This window comes from Pogona vitticeps, chromosome 4 (assembly GCF_051106095.1).
Source record: "Pogona vitticeps strain Pit_001003342236 chromosome 4, PviZW2.1, whole genome shotgun sequence".
NCBI classification, from domain to species: Eukaryota; Metazoa; Chordata; class Lepidosauria; order Squamata; family Agamidae; genus Pogona; species Pogona vitticeps.
Genome location: NC_135786.1, coordinates 14135100 through 14150014, shown reverse-complemented (window position 1 = coordinate 14150014; position 14915 = coordinate 14135100). Strand labels below are relative to the sequence as shown.

Genomic DNA, 14915 nt, shown 5'->3' with positions numbered 1-14915 from the left:
AAGAAAATCACTATTGTATTGTAATAGATATTGTTCTGTATGTTGTTTAGTCATTAAGTCTTGTCCAACTATTCCAACTCTTCGGGACCCCATGGACCAGAGCACGCCAGGCCCTCCTGTCTTCCACTGCCTCCCACAGTTTGGTCAAATTCATATTGGTAGCTTCGATGACACTGTCCATCCATCTCATCCTCTGTTGTCCCCTTCTCCTCTTGCCTTCACACTTTCCCAACATCAGGGTCTTTTCCAGGGAGTCGTCTCATGAGATGGTCAAAGTATTGGAGCCTCAGCTTCAGGATCTATCCTTCCAGTGAGCACTCAGGGTTGCTTTCCTTCAGGTTTGTTCTCAAGAGCCTCCTCCAGCACCACAATTCAAAAGCATCAATTCTTCAGCAGTCAGCCTTCTTTATGGTCCAGCTCTCACTTCCATACATCACTACTGGAAAAACCATAGCTTTAACTATGCGGACCTTTGTCGGCATGGTGATGTCTCTGCTTTTTAAGATGCTGTCTAGGTTTGTCATTGCTTTCCTCCCAAGAAGAAGGCGTCTTTTAATTTCGTGGCTTCTTCAGGGATCATGGAGCCCAAGAAAGTAACATCTGTCACTGTCTCCATATCTTCCCCTTCTGTTTGCCAGGAGGTGATGGGACCAGTGGCCATGATCTTAGTTTTTTTTTTTTTTTTTTTTTTTTTTTTTTTGATGTTGAGCTTCAGACCATTTTTTGCACTCTCCTCTTTCACCCTCATTAAGAGGTTCTTTAATTCCTCCTCACTTTCTGCCATCCATCAGAGTGGTATCATCTGCATGTCGGAGGTTGTTGATATTTCTTCCGGCAATCTTAATTCCAGTTTGGGATTCCTCCAGTCCAGCCTTTCACATGATGTATTCTGCATGTAAGTTAAATAAGCAGGGATACAATATACAGCCTTGTCGTACTCCTTTCCCAATTTTGGACCAATCAGTTGTTCCATATCCAGTTCTAACTGGATATGCTTCCTGTCCCATGTATAGATTTCTCAGAAGATAGATAAGGTGGTCAGCCACTTCCATTTCTTTAAGGACTTGCTATAGTTTGCTGTAGTCCACACAGTCAAAGGCTTTTGCGTAGTCAATGAATCAGAAGTGGACATTTTTCTGGAACTCTCTGGCTTTCTCCAGAATCCTGCACATGTTTGCAATTTGGTCTCTAGTTCCTCTGCCCCTTCGAAATCCAGCTTGTACTTCTGGGAGTTCTCGGTCCACATACTGCTGAAGTCTGCCTTGTAGATTTTGAGCATAACCTTGCTAGTGTGTGAAATGAGTGCAATTGTACAGTAGTTGGAGCATTCTTTGGCACTGCCCTTCTTTGGGATTGGGATGTAGACTGATCTTTTTCAATCCTCTGGCCACTGCTGAGATTTCCAAATTTGCTGGCACATTGAGTGTGGTACCTTAACAGTGTCATCTTTTAAGATTTTAAATAGTTCAACTGGAATGTGATCACCTTCACTGGCCTTGTTGTTAGCCATGCTTTCCAAGGCCCACTTGACTTCACTCTCCAGGATGTCTATTTCAAGGTCAGCAACCACACTACTGTTTCTGGGTTGTTTGGGACATCCAGATCTTTCTGATATAATTCCTCTGTATATTCTTGCCACCTCTTCTTGATGTCTTCTGCTTCTGTTAGGTCCCTACCATTTTTGTCCTTTATCATGTCCATCTTTGCACAAAATGTTCCTTTAGTATCTCCAATTTTCTTGAACAGATCTCTGTTTTTTCCCTTTCTATTATTTTCCTCTATTTCTTTGCACTGTTCATTTAAGAAGGCCCTCTTGTCTCTCCTTGCTATTCTTTGGAAGTTTGCATTCAATTTTCTGTAACTTTCCCTATCTCCCTTGCATTTGGTTTCCCTTCTCTTCTGTTCTATTTGTAAGGCATTGTTGGACAGCCACTTTGCTCTCTTGCATTTCCTTTTCTTTGGGATGGTTTTTGTTGCTGCCCCCTGTACAATGTTATGAGCCTCCATCCATAGTTCTTCAGGCACTCTCTCAACCAAATCTGGTTCCAAATTGTTCTGTATAGCCTATTGTAATAGACTGTTTTGAATGGATTGAAGGTACGTAAATAAAGTGTTTTAAAAATAATATGTAATGCTTGTAATAATGATGACATGATGTAAGTAAGAAGATTGTTGCCAAATCAGGTCAACAATCAACTCGAGAAAGGTTATAGAAGGCGCACAAAGTAGAACTGTGTAGATCACTACTGTGGTACGAGCTTGGGAAAGTTGCTTTTTTGGATTACATCTGCCAGGATTCTGTTAGTCCAAAAAGTAACATTTCTAAGCTCTTAACGAGGGAGAGAACAGTGTCAGAGAGAATGTTCAGACTGAACTGGAAATTAAATTAATCAAGAATTGGGGTTCTGCACCTTCAAGAAGTTGTGTTGCAAAGGAGATTTCAGACTCTGTAACTTAGACAACTTCATGACACAGAATGGACAAAATTACCTTCCACTCAATTTGTGACCATCTGTATTGTCTTGGGACTAATTCCTGCATCTTCAATTTTGTTATAAAATGCAGAACCACCTGTGTGTAAATCTAAGGCGCGAGCAGGCAGAAGGTAAATTGGGCTCTCTGGCAGATCTCTTTATTGTTTGCAAAAAGCTAATTTCTAACAGTTTCTGACTCCCAAATTTGAGCAACAACCAACTAGAGATGAGCACAAACCTCTTGTCTTTGTTACACTAGATACAGGTTTTTATCTTTGAGGTCTGGCTCTACCACTTAATCCTTTCCTTCATGATTATTGATCAGTTTTGAAGTCAGCTAGAATTAAAGTGTCTCAACCTTTTGTACAACTGGGTTCTTTTGGACTGGCCTTATTTAAGACGCAGGAGGAGTCTTGCTTGATTAGAAACAAAAAATACCGTTTAAATTACTGTTTCCTGAAGTAGATATCCAATGTTTCTGTGAAGCTGACAAAGAATCGCATAAAGGCAATTACTCTGTCTTTTTGTAATTCCTCAGCAGTCAATATTTGTTGGCAAAGCATGCTGCCTTTGTATGTGGAAGTTTTACATAAACATCATAATTATATCACTTGCCTTTTGCCAAAACCTAGGATAGGTCTGCAGCTATGTTAAACCAAACCAAACTGGATCAGCAGAAAATGAAAGAAACCGGAAAGAATCTTTCTTTCAAAAACCAAATTTGATTGCTCCAGGATTATTTTCTTTGTTTGTTGGTGATGGGGAGGTATTAAAAAAAATTGGACGTCACAGCTACATCTGGAAATATATCCAGAGGTATGCAGTGCTGTCTCATTTTGCAGCGCAGATAGACCTGGCCACAGATGATGTGCGAAAGAACATGTTGTCTGTCCCATAGAAGAATCTTCAGTACATATTCAGCAACAAAGAACGAAGTATGAAAAACACTGGATGCCAAAAGTCAATATAACATCAACTTGTTTCACTGAACTATTGGCATAACTAGAAGTACATCTGCTTCGCACCATCTGTGGCATCATGTAGTTAAGAATTTGCTTTAAAAAGAAGTTCAAACGATGACCACGTAGCCTTTGATTAATGCTGGTGGTGGTGGTGGTGGACAGTCACAATGAAATGGCTGACTTTTCCATTGCATTCCATAAAGTGCTGAGTTTGTTAATAGGAACATAATGTACCACATTTTATTTTTAATGTACTTTACATGCTTTCGTGTTTTCTTTGCAGTAAAATGGAGACATGGCTGTGCTAAAGTGACAGCGCACAGCAGAAACATCTGTCTGCCACAACTTGTTAGTGTCCTTGTTCTAAAGGGATTACTCATGATGACCAATATTTTTCATAATTTGAATGATTTCAGCATTGATGTGGTTTCAAACCCGTTATCCGCATGCTATTCAGTCTAATTGTGTGCTTTGTTTCCAGTCTGTGTCCATTCATTGGAAGCGTGGGGACAAAATGGTTCTGTGATAAATATTTGTATCACTTTACAAAACAAGCTGCCAATTATCTGACAGTAATGTTTCAAGCAGTTCTTGTAGTTTCATAATTAAAGCAATGAAAGTTCTTCCTTATGCACCAAATAGCAGCTTCTGGAGAGGAGTGATTTTCATTTGGATTCCCTCTGATCCAGAGTTAGTGCTAGTTTTTTTTTTAAAAAAATATGTACAATACTAAACCACAGGCTCAATGCTGTGTGTAGTTAGGATTATAGATTATTGCCACAGAAACAACATAGATGCTTCTGGCACCTCAAAAAAAATATAATGCATTGACTGTAGCATAACATTTCACAGACTGGGTCCAATTCATTTGATGATTAAATTATTTCATGGATAAACCATCAATAAGAAATAGAATGGTTGGTCTGTTACCACTGGATGTAATCTGATGAAAATACAATCAACCCAGATCTTCTGTATTAATGGGACTGCAAACCATTGTCTTTATTTAAATTACCATAACAAGAACAAATTCAAGCTTTGTTTAGTTAAAATTCTGTTATTTCAAACTGACATTCCCCTCTTATTTACTAGTCAAAGAATGGCAAATTTACAGAATTGAGGAGTTAAATGTAAATTGGAATTTATACGCCATTGAGTACTACTCTGGCTCTCACAAAGAGCTGTACTATTATTGCTCACTTACTTGCTGCCTTACTTTTTTAAACAAAGATTTCCGGTACGCCTATACTGTAGTGTTGTTTTCCCAACCTCAATGTGTGTTCGTGTTTATAACCAGCTTGTAAAGTATGCCAATAAGATGAGTGATGGTGACTGATGCTAGGCCATAGAGTATCATGATAGAGAGAGGGGTTTGAGCCTTTGGTTTCTCAGTTCTAGTTTAGTTTCTGGCTAGCACAAGCAAAAAGGAAGCACCTGAATTGCTTTCTCTCTCTCTCTCTCTCTCTCTCTCTCTCCCCTTGCCCCCACTCCTGTGGTCCCTGAACTAGTTAAAAAAAAGAGAGGAAACACTGTCTTGTTCCTCATTTCACTCTTTTTTGCACTGTATAACCTGAGACAGGTTTGGGTCTGATACGGTTGGGATCTTACTATGGTCACAATTTTTAATTTGGATTTTATTTCTCACAGTTTTGGGAAATACTGATATCAATTATTTCTCAAAAGATAACCAAATGTCCAGACCCTGTGGAAGACAAGCCAAATTTAGGAAGAAGCAGTACATCTTCTCAGGAATGCTGGTTTTTAATTTGCAGATTTTTAATTGGACAGTGTGATGGACTAGGACTCTGGAGAACAGAGTTAAAATCCCCACTTGGCATTGGAATCTCACTGGGGCTGTGGAACTGGTAAAGCCACTCCTTACATATCTCACCTTGAAAGCTGTATTAGGGTCACTATAAGTATGTTCCAACTTGACAGCACAGAACGTACACAAGAATAGAGCAGGTATCCTACACATGTTGTTTAGTCGTTTAGTCATGTCTGACTCTTCGTGACCCCATGGACCAGAGCACGCCAGGTCCTCCTGTCTTCCACTGCCTCCCGGAGTTTGGTCAAATCCATGTTGGTAGCTTTGATGACATTGTCCAACCATCTTGTCATCTGCCATCCCCTTCTCCTCTTGCCCTCACACTTTCCCAACATCAGGGTCTTTTTCAAGGAGATTTCTCTTCTCATGAAATTTCTCTTCTCATAAATATTGAAGCCTCATCTTAAGGATCTGTCCTCCCAGTGAGCACTCAGGGTTGATTTCCTTCAGAATGGATAGGTTTGATCTCTTTGCAGTCCAGGGGACTCTCAAGAGTCTACACAACTACACATAGTTGTCTAAAAATAAATTACTTTGGGCTTTCTCAATTATAGACTTCCTGACAACAAATAAGTGCTTCCTGACCACAAGTGCATACACTCCACTACAACTAAAGTGCATTTCATGTTTTCAGCAGAAGCATGTGCAATTTGTAAAGAACATATTTAATAGTGTGACGTTTTATTTAGAAAGTAGGGGGGAAAACTATAACAGTTGCATTTCTGTACACAGCTTCTTACACCATCCTGTCTTCGTCAGTGATATAACTTAACTAATGTAAACTAATTTGAAGATTGAAATTCAACACATTTTCTAAATTTACCAATGTATTGATTTTTCTCTGAGTGATGATAGTTCAAATTTCAAATAAAAGTATTCAGGTGTCAAGGCTGAAGGGAGTGTGTGAGATATTTAGGTTTACATAAAGGACCAGGAATTAGAACAATGTGTGTTTTAAACCTGTATGTATGTTGTCCACTTGTAGATAAGATCTCATGCTTTTGATGCAGTAGACTCTAGTCAACAAAATCATATGAAAGAAAGAGCATAGCTACCAAGTAAAATATCTTCTGTTTTTCCCACAGGGACTGTCGTAGAAAGTTTGGGAGGTTGCAAAAGCATGGAGGCCCAGAGACTTCCTTGTCCCCCTGTCTCATTAAATGATCAGCCAATCCAGCTTGCCTCTTGCCTTCAAGCCATACCAGCAGCATCAGACCTCTCACCAAATCCAGTGGTTCTCCAGCCAGAACAAGCACTCTCTCAGACAATATACGTGAAAGCCCTTACAATACCCCTTTACCCACCTATACGGTCAGAATGCCTTCATCCAAACAGCAAGCTACTTCCCAACCAAACCAGTATCAATTTAGACAGCACTACTTTACCTTTAATTCTAAGTCCACTTTTACAGTCGGAAGGAATGGATCCTCTTCGGACAGTCATTCAGAAGCAACCTGGGACAGTTAGCATAGTTAGTGGCTTACCAGTTTTTCCACAAAATTCCTCTCCGTGCTCACCACTTGGAAGCCCAAGCAAGTGCAAAAATGTTGGGAAATGCATCTGTAAACATTGTGGGCGTGATTGCTTAAAACCCAGTGTTCTTGAAAAACACATACGCTCACATACTGGTGAGAGGCCTTTCCCATGTACAACATGTGGCATTGCATTTAAAACTCAAAGCAATCTGTATAAACACAAGAGAACCCAAACACATGTCAACAATGCAAGGTTGTCATCAGAATCTGACAGTAGTAGCCTCTTAGAAGAGAGTGAGAAGGTGACAGAGAGCATTGCATCTCCCCAGAAGACAAAAGCCAGTGACAAATACTGTGACCACCAAAGGGCAACAGTTAAACATGCTGCCTTGGTAACAAATGAGAAGCATCATCTCGATAGTTCATCACCAGCAGTGAATGCTGTATTCCTTGTATCTGGAAATCAATGGATGGCGATAGATAGCTCTTCTCATGGAGGAGCAGATCGCAATGTGAAAGAGACTATGAAAGATTCTGTGAATCCACTCCAGAGAAGGAAGATTCAGGAGCAAAGGTCTCCAACCATAAGCAAGCCTAGTCAGCTGCAGAGGCAGCAAGCCACATATTCAGAAAAGCTTTGGGACAGCAGATCTCCCGATTACAAATTGAAGAAATGTGAGAGCACTGACTCAGGTTATTTCTCACGCTCTGACAGCGTGGAACAGCAGATGCTATCTCCTAGCCCTCTCCACAGTCTTTGCGAACACAGCACAGAGGCAGAAGGTGATACAGCCATTAACAATCTCAGGTGCATAGCAGGGAATGCATCAAAAGTGGATGGAACTGAGAAAGCAACAGGGACTGTAACTCTAGAAAAAAAGAAATTGGAAGAACATATCTCAAAGCTAATCTCTCATAATAAAGCTGTTGTGGATGATACGCAATTGGACAATGTTAGGCCTAGGAAAACGGTCCTGTCCAAGCAGGGCAGCATTGACTTGCCAATGCCTTATACGTACAAAGACTCGTTCCATTTTGACTTGCGTCCTCTTGACATAAACAGGAAAAAGAAACTTTCTCAGTGCTCAGCAAAGTCTACCTTTACACCTGTAGAAAGATCAAAGCCATTGTTTTTTCACTCGGTCCCCACTCAGTTCTCGACAACAATAGACTGTGTCCCTGTTACAAGAAGCAACTCCATGCCTTTTATGGAGAGTACAAGGAGAGTGCAGGACCATGTGGATATTTTAAAAGTGCCATCTTCCACTAGTACATCCCCAGATACAAGTTTTTCAGGTTTGTTGCCTGGCAAAAATTTTGCTGCAAGTGTGATAGATTTTCCAACCAACCATCCTCGAGCACTTGTCAGACAGACAGCAGTAGATTATTTAGCCCTAAGTAATGTGAATGAGTCTTCACCTTCATTGGAAGAGATAAAAAATGCTAAGAAGGTAGCAGCTAGCGGGGAAGGGGCAAACTCCAAGTATAAGAAGCCCAGTCAAAGAAAATTGAAAATGTTCTCTCAGGAAAAATGGCAAGTCTATGGGGATGAAACATTTAAGAAAATCTATCAGAAAATGAAAAGCAGTCAAACCACCAAGAAACTGAAGGGCAATGAGGTTACAGACATTTCAACCCCGCTTTCAGATGGTAATGAAACAGTTGGTTGTGATGGAGTTCCGCTGCCAAGAGATGGCAGAAACTCCAAAACTGGAAATATGCTTTCATCCACGATGGCTGTTAATGCACAACTAAATTTAAAAGAGTCAGAAACCTATTCAGTTAGCAGTCCTGTATCGCAAGATGTTTCCTCACAAGAGAGTCTGAGCAATTTAGCAGAGTTCATGGAAACATCATGTGCAGTCAACGACGGTCAACATGCTGAGACCACGAAAACATTTGTTGTGCACAGATGTACAGAATTGTGTGTTTCAAAAGAAGATCTAAGCAGCAACAGTCAGATTGTGCCTTTAAGTGCTAGTTGCGAATCAAGCTTTCAACTTCAACAGCCCACTGGCCAAAAGACTAATGCCCAGTCAAACCTCACCAGCCTGCATAATAGTGGCTTGAAGGAGATGCATACACAGGAAGAGACTATTAAGTGTGTGCTACATGATACTGTTTCAACTAGTGAAGGAGATGGTACTCTTGAGAAAGAAAGATTCCAACTCACACAAGGGGTTTTATTATCAAATCAGTGTAATAGTGAGCCAGGTCAGGAGCCCCAAAAAGTACCTTCAGAAAGAAAAAAGCTGAAAGTGGATAAACTGAAGAGCAAAGAAAATTTTACTGTAAAGTCTAGTCTTTGTCCCAATACCTCAACAGAAGGAATTGTGAAAATGCTAGACGATCACAAACTTGATGTGGTTTTGACGGAGGCAGCGCATAGCTTAGTTACAGGAGAAGAAAAGAAGGTAATGGCAGGAAGAAATATATCAGGTAGTTTAAGGGAATGTGAAGATGCAATCCGATATCCCAAAATGACTTCAAGTAATAAGAATTATGTTGCTGATATTACCCATATATCAACTATAACAACACTTGAGCAACACAGGACTGAGGTGACAAATGAATATACCTACAATTTGGATGCTTTGCAAAGGCTGACAAAACAACCATGTCCCATAATAACAAAGGCAGGAGTGTTGTCAAAAACGGGGGATATGGCTCAGACACCCGCACCCACTCAGCATCTTATATTTGATCAAGTAACTCCATGTCTAAAGAAAAATGACTTTCTTCCAAAGTATATTTTGAAATATTCGCAAGAAATTGATAATTCAGGCATGCCATTGATGCTTGCAGAATCAGAGAAAATGTCCTGTATTTCGCTGCCAGGCACTTCAAACTGTTCCCCCTTTTCTCCTAGTAACAATAGATGTGTTAGTACGAATGCCACAGATGTATTTTTGTGCCCTCTGCAATTGGAGGTGAGTCATCCAGGAAAAACAAAAGAATCAAAATGGGACATGCAGACATTGTGGAAGCCTCTGGTAGTCTGTCCAACAACTGTCCTAGAAACAACCAGGATAGATGGAAGATGCCATCTTCAAAACATCAGGCAGAAGGAGACTGTGACAGATGTTAGAAGTGCCCACAACAAAGGCAACTTGGGTGATGAGACGTTGACACAGGAAGTTGATGGGCACACAATCGTTTGTACATCACTAACTTTAGGAAAGAAAATTTGCTTTACTACTGTATATGCAGGAGGTTTTTTCATATCTTCAGACAAGAGTGGGCAAAACTCTGCAGTGAAATTAATACACTCAGGAAACAGTTCAGTAATATCAGTTTCTTCATTGGTTGAAAGGACAGTTTTATGTGGAAATACTGAGAAGATCAAGGAATGGCAGCCAGATATTGATACTTTTCCCAGACTTCAAGACCTGCCCAGCTGTTCAGCACATGATCCTGAATGCCTTTGCCATTCATCCAGTATGCTTTATTGCCATGTGCTCTGCACCCAAGAAAAGGCAGTTAGCACTCCATCCCAGTCCAGTGCAGTTTCTCAAGCAGGAAACTCAAAAGTCTCTGACATGAATATAGCCTTCCCAACTCTAAATGCTGAACCTCAGTTGACTTGGTGTTGCTTGAGCAGAAATCTCCCTCTTCCGATTGAACAGAAGGGGAAAAAAGATTCTGCTTATTCTTTCTTACATACGTGTAAGAATGAAAACATAAGTTCAAAACATAGCCACTCCTTTTGCAAAATAGAAACTATCAGGAAGGTTGATAGTGGGGACAGGAAGACTGGAACTCTCAAGACACTAATCCCCTTTGTTCCTGAGGAACAGCAAACAGAGGAGGTAATGTCTCTTCCTGAGGGACAGCAAACAGAGGAGGTAATGTGTCTTCCTGAGAGACAGCAAACAGAGGAGGTAATGTCTCTTCCAATTCAAATATTTTATGCAGAGTTGTGGCATTTTACTCACACTATGCAGTAATGAGGGGGGTGTGTGTCAAAGGAACATGTTCATATTGCATGTTGATGGTGGTAATACTAGCAGCTTTTGATAGATACATATTTTGTTTATTTATACTTTATACGGCTATATGCAGTGTTTGAAGATTATTGGCAGATATGAAATTGAACCCGTGTAGAGTATTGATATAGAATATCAGTCATTGTTTTGATATTTGTTTGCCATATAGTCACCGAAGGTTTCGTTTTACAGTATTTTATGACATTTTCCCCACTGACTTCAAAGTAGCATATCTAGGATTTTCATTTCCATCCCACCTAGGCAATTATCAGATTTACATCTATATTTTGGAATGTTGACAACCTTGATTAATTCCTTTTGCCAGAAGATTAGGAAACTTTATACCAAGCCCTTGGCATATTAATTAATTCCCAGAATGAGGAGTACTGTATTCTGAGTTGTGATAGTAGGTCTGGGGTCAAATTGCTTCCAGTTGCTTTCTTTTAATACCACTAGTAATTCAAAACTGACTTTATAATTCATTGGTTTCAGCACCTGGTTGTAGTCAGGAATAGAGATGGGGATGACTCACCATTTTGGTGAGTCGTCCTGCTTCGTGAGTCATCAAAAGTTGATGATTCATGAAGCACAAAAGTGCCCCCTTGAACTGATGAATAACAAATTTATTCATCGATTCTTGGGGGGTTACTTAAAAAAAACACCCCCCACTGCCACCATCACCCCCCCCTGTCACTGTCCCGCTGCCCCTACTCCCACCCCATCCAACACCCTCATAGGAAGAAAAAAGAGCCATCCTGTGGCTTTTCCATTCTTCTTATTGGCCTGCCAATCAGCTGATCAGTGGGCCGATAGGTACACACACACACACACACACACACACACACACACACACACACACACACACACACACACACACACACACACACACCACAGCCTACCCCCCACCCCCTTCCTCTCCCTACCTTAGCCCACCCCTGCCAACACTTCCTTACTGGATTCCAGGCTGCCCTTTGCAAAGATGGCAGCTGCAGCTTCCCTACCCTAAATGAAGCTGTATCTGCCATCTTTGCAAAGGGCATCCAGTTTCCCTTTAAACAGCTGCAGAGGCCTGATGGAGACTTCGGAGGCAGCAGCAACTATTACGGTAAGGGGGTGTTGGCGGGGGTGCGGTTGGGGGGCTAATTTAGGGAGAGGAAGGGGGTGGGGGTAGACTGTGGGGGTAGGTGGCTGCGTATCGGCCCACCGATCAGCTCATCGGTGGGCCAGTAGGCAGAATCAAAAAACCATAGGATGGCTTTTTAAAGAAAATTCATATGGGGACTAATAAAAACAGGGAAATATTTGTCAATCCGAATTTGTCAGGACTTAAAATTTGAAGAATACGGGTTGACAAATATATGACAAATTGGCTATATTCATTGAAAAAAAACCCGATCTGTTTTTATATTTGTCCCCATCTCTAGTCAGGAGTCTAATTAGCAGCTGTGCCTCTTGGGAGAAGATCTGACTGTGTAGCCTTGGACAAGTCACACGCTCATGAGTGACACAGGAGGGACTGGTAAACCACCTCAGACTGCTTTCTATGTGGAAAATCCTGGGAGAAGTTGCCATATGTCAGAATTGACTTGGTGGCAAGTAATTAATTAGTAATTAAGAAAGCAGAGAAACAGTGCTACCACTGTGTAACACTCCCTGGCCAGGGGAGCAGGATTTGAGACGATCCCCAGAAAATGACAGACAAGCCCCAGGCTTACTTAAAAGGAGACATGTTTATTGGGTAGCTTACAACACAGAGATGCACCCAGACGTTCAAACATCCATTGAGTAATGCAGTCTTTATACACTTTTAGCTATATACACTAAGTTGCAGCTTACTGTGTTATGCTTTGAAGGATGACACTGGCATGTGAACTAAACCTATACCAATATCTCACCGTAATAAGCTCACATATGCACAGCTGAAATAAGTAAGCATCTTTGTGGCATATGTCTCTGCCTCCAGCTCCCTTTGTGTCCCTAAAACTTAATGCAACTTGCCTGTCCTTTGTCTGTCTCTGAATTGTGGGAACATTGCAACATTCAGGCTACACAACATGGAAGACAAACAGCTCCTCTCAATATGGGGTACAACATTCTCTGTGAGACCTTTTTCACACTTGGAATGTATTATTATTATTATTATTAGCAGTAGTAGTAGTAGTAGTTTTATTTATATGCTGCATTTCTCCCAAAAAGGGACCCAAGGCGTCTCACACCATTAAAATTCACACAGTTTAAAAACACAATAAGTTAAATATTAAAGATAAATTAAACAATATATTATGTAAAATACAATTAAAAGATTAAAACATGAAAACACAAAAAAGAATAAAATGTATGTGGGTATTGGGTGAAGACATTTTAATATTGCATGGCAAGAAGGAATAAAACTTGACCCAGATCTGCACACATAACCACTTCACTGTAAGCATAAGCTGGTTAGAAAAGAAATAGTGTGAGATGTACTCAGAGGTATGGTTGGTCAATCAAATAAATTCAAATATAGAGACTTTACATTTACGTATCTCTTACTGTCCTGTTAAGAAGCAAGTAGCATGTAAGCTAGGAATGATGAGAGATGCCATTCAACATGTTTGAAGGGCACCAGGTTGGAAAAGGCTGCACTGGGTCATTGCTTGTCTCTCTTTAATAGAGATTTAATTATTTAAAAATTGCATATGCCACAGCAGAGCTTCTAAGGCAGGTTGCGGGCAATCCAACAAGGATGTGTGTGTGTAGGAGAATCTGTGGTAGTTATCAGTGGTACCTTAAAAATTGTGGGAGTGTATTGCAGTTCAGGCAGGAAGGAGTTCATTCCTCCCCCTCCCCTTCCCCTCCTTGAACCCTAGTGGGAAGGAATCTATTGTATCATATTAAGAGCTAGGGTTGCACAATTACAGAGGTGGAGCATCGCATGACTGGAAAAGCTTCTGGGGGTGGCTCTCTCTTTCCTCCAGGTCTTGGTCTCCACAAACAGAGAAAGATATCAGTAAGCCCTCAGCTCCCCCTTCTGTCATGGAGCATAGAATTCCTTCTTTCCAAAACCAAGGGGGGAAATACATAAAAAGGCCTAACTGAAAGGATAATAGTGTTCATTCCAGACAGTCTTCCCTGTGCATAGGGGATTAGATCATAAATACAATGATTGTGAAGTACAGTAGTATAATATTCCATGATTTTGACTCTTTATTAAATTTACAGTGTGTGTTGCTTCATACAATCAAAAGTAGTCTCAAAGTAAATTGGCAAAATAATGAAATGCAAAAGTACAAGATGTAGTAACATCATCATTCCAACCATGCACATTTACAAAAGGATCTGCCTGAAAGAGTCTATAAACATTTGGTGTGTTTTTGTCTTGAGGTTATGTATATTTTTTTAATGTTCGCAGTTGTACCCTTCAGCAGCTGGAGTTGATGGACTGTTTAAAAACAAAGCAGAGCAAACTAAAGCAAAAGAAAAGCTTCACAAAATGAGAGACCATTCAAGAAATAAAGCTAAGAGAAGCCGTAAAAGGAGAAAGGTGAAGATTAACCAAAAACGGTAAGAAATGTGAAGTTTAAATTTAACTGAATAGAAAAAATATTTGCTTTGCGTGTGTTAACATTCAAAAACTTTATAAGATGACAAACATCACCCATATTTTGTGTTAGCTGCTTCTTTATTTAAAAAAAAACAGCAATATACTATGTTATGTGCCATAAAATCACTTCTGACTGACGGTGTTTCTGTGAACCAGTAAGCTCAGTAAGTTCAATACCTGGCTATAGATCCAGAGTTTAGGAGTTCAGTTCTTCACTGTGCCTCCTAGGAAAAGAAGAGCTGGTCTGTGTAACCTTGGGCATGTGGGTACAGCCCCAGAACATCCTCAGAAGAAGGGATTGATAAACAACTTCTGCGCATTTTATACTCAGGATCATCATAACAAACAAAGCAAATAATTCAGAATCAACTTCATTACATATAAGGAAATAATGATCTACAAAAGATCTGCAAGGTCAGAAGACCTGCAGTCGTAAGATCGAATCCACGCGACGGAGTGAGCCCCCGTCGCTTGTCCAGCTCCCGCCAACCGAGCAGTTTGAAAGCATGCAAAATGCGAGTAGATAAATAGGTACCACCACGGTGGGAAGGTAACGGCGTTCCGTGTCTAGTTGCGCTGGCCACGTGACCACGGAGGATTGTCTTCG

At 40.5% G+C, this 14915-nt stretch overlaps 1 protein-coding gene across 1 annotated transcript in view; it reads left to right on the top strand.

Moving 5' to 3' along the window:
• Positions 1-14915, top strand: part of ZNF831 (zinc finger protein 831) — a 66737-nt gene that overhangs the window by 36262 nt on the left and 15560 nt on the right. Inside the window, exons 2-3 of the mRNA XM_072996794.2 lie at positions 6350-10620; positions 14117-14268. Coding sequence (XP_072852895.2) covers positions 6385-10620; positions 14117-14268 — 4388 coding nt within the window. The 5' untranslated portion in view covers positions 6350-6384. The remainder of the gene's footprint in view (positions 1-6349; positions 10621-14116; positions 14269-14915) is intronic.